General features: G+C 37.7%; 1 protein-coding gene across 3 annotated transcripts in view; it reads right to left on the bottom strand.

Moving 5' to 3' along the window:
• Nucleotides 1-3,197, bottom strand: part of mpzl3 (myelin protein zero-like 3) — an 8,490-nt gene extending 5,293 nt beyond the window's left edge. For 2 of the 3 annotated variants that reach the window (XM_016515314.1, XM_016515315.1), the window contains exons 1-2: nucleotides 2,978-3,197; nucleotides 530-699 (exon numbers count right to left, since the gene is read on the bottom strand). In XM_016515314.1, coding sequence (XP_016370800.1) covers nucleotides 530-699; nucleotides 2,978-3,035 — 228 coding nt within the window. In that variant the 5' untranslated portion in view covers nucleotides 3,036-3,197. The remainder of the gene's footprint in view (nucleotides 1-529; nucleotides 700-2,977) is intronic. The other variant, XM_016515313.1, reaches the window with a different exon arrangement.
• Between the last annotated feature and the right edge of the window lie 2,238 nt (nucleotides 3,198-5,435).

Here is a 5,435-nt window from a genome sequence, read left to right as displayed (position 1 = left end):
AGTTTTTGTTTACATAATATATGTGTGTGTACTGTGTATATTTATTATGCATATATAAATACACACACATACAGTATATATTTTGAAAATCCATCCATGTATTTGCATATATATATTTATGTTCATATAATTTATATTATATATAAATATATTTAATATATGAACATAACATATTTTTCTTAAATATATGCATGCGTGTGTGTGTGTGTATTTATATATACATAATAAACATACATATACACACACACATATATATTATGTAAACAAAAACTTTTAATTTGGATGCGATTTATTTGTTTGACAACACTAATTTTTTTGCACCCTCAGATTCCAGATTTTCAAATAGTTGTATCTCGGCCAAATATTGTCCTATCCTAACAAACCATACATCAATGGAAAGCTTATTTATTCAGCTTCAGATGATGTATACATCTCAATTTCAGAAAATTGACCCTTATGACTGGATTTGTGTGCTCAATCTGACCAGTGATTCCTGCACGATGAACGGAAAGGCTGAAGATCTACTCACTGTTTTGGCAGGACCGCCGCTGTGGGGTCTGAAGGTCCAGTCGATGGACATGAGGCTGGTGATTCTGCTGGAGGAGGTGAAGGAGCAGGTCAGGCTGACAGTGCCTCCTCTGACCACGCTGACCTCTGCTGGAGCCGCTACTGAGATACAACACACGCTCCTCCACAGCACTGACACACAGAGACATCAGTAAGCATGGTGTTCAGTGTTCACTGAATCTCCACACACTTGGTTTAGTTTACTGCTTTATTAATCCCACAAGGGGCAATTACAGTGAGGCATGGACAGCACATCACAGACTTCCCTAATGGACATAACAGCACATAACAAAAAACTGAATCCCACATACACACACACACACACACACACACACAAATTCACATAGTTGCAAGTTACAGATTGCAACAATACAAATCCAGTGAGTACAAATACAAATCACAATACAGTGAGTCGGTGTTCACACACTCGATGTTCGCTAAGGATGGGCGATATGGGCTTAAAAATATATCACTATAATTTCTGGTATTTATTGCAATAACGACATCAATGACGATAAATCAGGGAATCCTGTTTCTTTAGAGAAAAGTATTATCTTTCCTATTTTAACCCAAAATAGGGTGTTGTGAGCATTACTGAGCACACAAGTAATGTAATGACAGTTTAATTCATACTGGAAGCCAGGGGGCGCTCTTGCGCAGAAACTCCACATATGCATCACAGAAGTAATAGCGCTGACCACGCTCCAGGAAATCCAGTTATCGCTGTAGCTGAATAAAACACAGATAGAGAAATTATAACTGATGAAACTTGAAGACAATAAACATACAATTGCACAAAATATATGGTTTATCTGTGTTCTTCAAGCTATATCTTGGGTATTTTTTATAATGCAATGTTAATTGACGTGGCCTCTGTCATTGTATATAATACTATCATTCTGTAATATGAAACCACATCTGGGGCCCATTCTTCGTACGTCGCTTAATACACCTGAGATGATTTGAAAGGTTCCAGATCTTCTAATCTTGATAACTGATCTCTGGCTAATTTGGTTCTTCACACAAATTTGCGGATTTGATTAAAATATCTAGATTAAGTTGTCTAAGATTACATAATCCAAACACAAACCTCAAAAACAACACAAAAATGGGTCACTGAGCACAAAATGAATATTCTGCTCTGGCCATTCCAGAGATTTATTTTCACAGCCTTCTTTGCTCATATTTACCAAGGGTGCCAATAATTCTGACCACGACGGTACGATTGCGACAATATATGGTTTATCTGTGTTCTTCAAGCGATCTTGGGTATTTTTATAAGGATAAAGGGTTACACTTTATTTTGATATTCCACTTCAGACATTCCACTAACTATAAGTAACTTTGCAACTACATGTGTACTAACTCTCAGAGTTACATGTGCTGCTGTACATGTTGAGTTGTTGCGTCACTCACTCTCAGTGTAGTTCACTAGTGTATACTGTTATGTTGTAAACGGTGCAGCGGATGAAGCAGATATCGGTCATATCTGATGTTCAGTTCCTCAGAACAATAAAAATCATAAACTGCAAATTCAACTCTGATATCATATCAAACACTAGAGCTGAGTGAACACAGTTAAATCACAGTTCACTGCATAAACACAGACAGTGTCTTTATAACTACTCTGACCAACTAGCAGCTAGCCAAGGAATAATCGGTCATACTTTTTGGATTCAAATTAGACCAATCTACCTTTTTATGCAAAAAAAAAAAAGTTACGACCAGAAAAAAAAATGCATTACTAACTTCTAAGACTAAGTGGTTTATGCATCTGGCAGGACATTATGAGCATGACCTGTGTCCAGAAACACTGATGACTGAAGATCCAGTAAATTAAACCGCATCAGTTTGTGTAAGAGCTCCAGATCATCGTGATGACGTCACTTCTGGGACGAGCCGTCATCACACCGCGTGACGTCACACGCCCGCTCACGTCATCTAAACTCTAATTCACGAGTGTAAAGAGTGTTTTGATTCACACATGACCTTCACAGTATTATTCAGTGTAAAACCCTAGTGATGTTCAAATATCACACATGACAGATATAACTAGTGAATGAAGTGTGAATATAAAAAGATATTATAAAAACATAACCATATAATGACAGCAGTGGCATTTTAACTGTTGAAAAATACCATCATAGGAACTGAATGCTAGGTTTCTCCGGAATTCAGCGAAACTGTAACTGATCTATAGATCAGTGTTATGGATATTTACACACGGCAGATGATTGACAGCTCTAGCTCGTGTGTCTTTCACCCAAACAGACTCAACGCATCTCTAATGACACCGAGTTACCCATTTATAGTCTTTAAGAAGCGATAAACCCTCTCAAACCCGGTTATTAAAGTTCTTCAAACTTTATTCCGCTTCAAAACCGAGCGAATAAAAACACCCAGAACTCACCGAAACCGACGAAAACACACGATAAAACTCCTTTAGACAAGCTTCTGTTCACATCCATGACAGATAACAGGACATATATGATCACATGCGAGTGATTATGAGTGATTATGAGCAGGTATTTGAGCAGATATGAGTCGCGTTTATGTCGCTGGTTTGTTTTTGTCCTCCATGTTTGATACCTGCCCAACAGGTGAGACCGGAAGTGACGCCACAGACCCAGAAGCACTGTTACTGCCCCAAAACCTGTTATTAAACTCACTAAACACTTTAAACCCAGTGCACAAGCAATTTTATAGTTTATATATTATCAGTACATCAGTTATGATGTGTGTTATAAACTCTTTCTGTGTGTCTGAATGGTTGTATGTCAGAGTATATTGACAGTCGATTCTATTTTCATTAAATCAATTGAATGGCAGCTGTCTGATCATAGATGATAACTCAAAATATCTCAGTAATGAATTCTGAAAGCATCACATGTGCTCATGAGTTTCCATGATTTTGGTTATTCTGAGACGAGGGTTGGTTTAGACTGTTTCCTGCTAAGGAGAAATGAGTTTAATGAAAAGGACTGAAATAAGATTAATTTCTGTTACAGTTAATGACTAGAAACCGAGAGTCGGTCACGTGACAGCAGCGGCGCTCTGAACACTAGAGGGCGCCTGAGCGCTTCAGAGAGTAAACAACTAAACCTTCACTGTGTGCGTGTGTGTGTGTGTGTGTGTGTGTGTGTGTGCGTGCGTGCGTGCACATTGGTGCAGTTATATCAGTTCCTCTGTGAGTGTGAGTGTGTGTGAGTGTGTGCGTTTTTGTGACAAATGAGGACATACATTTGTATAATGACAAGGGTATGACATAGGTATTACAAGGAGAAGGTGACTTTTCAGGACATTACCCCATGTCCCCACTTTTCAAAGTCTTTGAGGTTGGAGGAGAGGTGGGGTTGAGTTAAATCAGACACATCCTCCACCCACTGTGAAATACGAGAGCATTTAGAGATGTGTGTGTGTGTGTGTGTGTGTGTGTGTGTGTGTGTGTGTGTGCGTGCGTGCACATTGGTGCAGTTATATCAGTTCCTCTGTGAGTGTGAGTGTGTGCGTTTTTGTGACAAATGAGGACATACATTTGTATAATGACAAGGGTATGACATAGGTATTACAAGGAGAAGGTGACTTTTCAGGACATTACCCCATGTCCCCACTTTTCAAAACGCTTATAAATCACACAGAATGGAGTGTATTGAAAATCTGAAATAGCACAAAGTTTCCTGTGAGGGGTAGGTTTAGGGGTAGGGTTGGTGTAGGGCAATAGAATATACGGTCTGTACAGTATAAAAACCATTACGCCTATGGAGAGTCCCCACTTTTCACAAAAACAAACCTGTGTGTGTGTGTGAGTGTTCAAATATACACACAACTGAACACACACACACACACACAGTTCAGAAACATGCATCAGATTTATACAGATTTTCGAGAAATTAAACATGGTACATGTTTTAAATGTTGTTTATTTGAACGTTTACATCTGTCGCACCCTGTAAATATAGTACTGTTTAACAGAAATGCAAATAACACGAAATGATCAAATAAAACCTTGTGTGATCTTTAAAAATGTTACATTCATTTTTAAATTTTTTTTATTAAAGATTCGGCAGTCATTCATTTAAAAATAACATCTTAGCTTCATGTTTACTTTTTCATTAATGCATGAAAGTTTTTAATGTCCAGTGCTAAACTATAACATCACACAAAATTCAATAAAAATCTCCTCAACATTATTTGAAAATGATATATTTTGTAAATTGTGTGTAAAAAAAAAAAAGTTTCAATAAAGAATCACTCTTGAAAGTAATGAGTATTAATAAAATGCATTACAGTAAACAAAAACAGCTCAATAATCATGAAAATATATTGATATTTAATGCAATATACATATAGTTTCTTTTGGATGAAATATAATGTGACCGTGTTTTCATGAGATTCACCCATTGATCATCCATTGACAAACCTATCAGTCGATTTTGGTACTGAGGTATGGAGGTAATATTACTGTTAATCATCAAACAGTTATTGGCCGATGGACAATATTATCAGATTAATGGTTCTGGTTGATATATAGTTGAGATCGACACACGAGGACATCAAACCACAGCCACTGCAGTGCCTTCATTCAGTCATACCTGCACTTCATCATCATCATCATCGTCATGTGCAATAGCAGTGTAAAATGAGGTGAAGAGAGCTACAGGACAGCGAATAGAGAGAGATATAACCATAGCAACCAAGGTCTGCTGGTTACCAGGTAGAGCCTGAAGCTTGATGAACAGCAGGACTAATGAGATAAAGGCATATCAACTCCAGAAAACTCCCAAAGTCACATCAACCTGTTTGATTAGTAGCTGCTGGTGCGATTGCTGACAGTCTTGCTGAATTTGCTGGAGTGTGTGTGTGTGTGT

This window comes from Sinocyclocheilus rhinocerous, unplaced genomic scaffold (genome assembly GCF_001515625.1).
Source record: "Sinocyclocheilus rhinocerous isolate Xijiao unplaced genomic scaffold, SAMN03320098_v1.1 scaffold867, whole genome shotgun sequence".
Taxonomy (NCBI): Eukaryota; Metazoa; Chordata; class Actinopteri; order Cypriniformes; family Cyprinidae; genus Sinocyclocheilus; species Sinocyclocheilus rhinocerous.
Note: the sequence above shows the minus strand (reverse complement) of the source record. Positions and strands in the feature narration are given on the sequence as shown.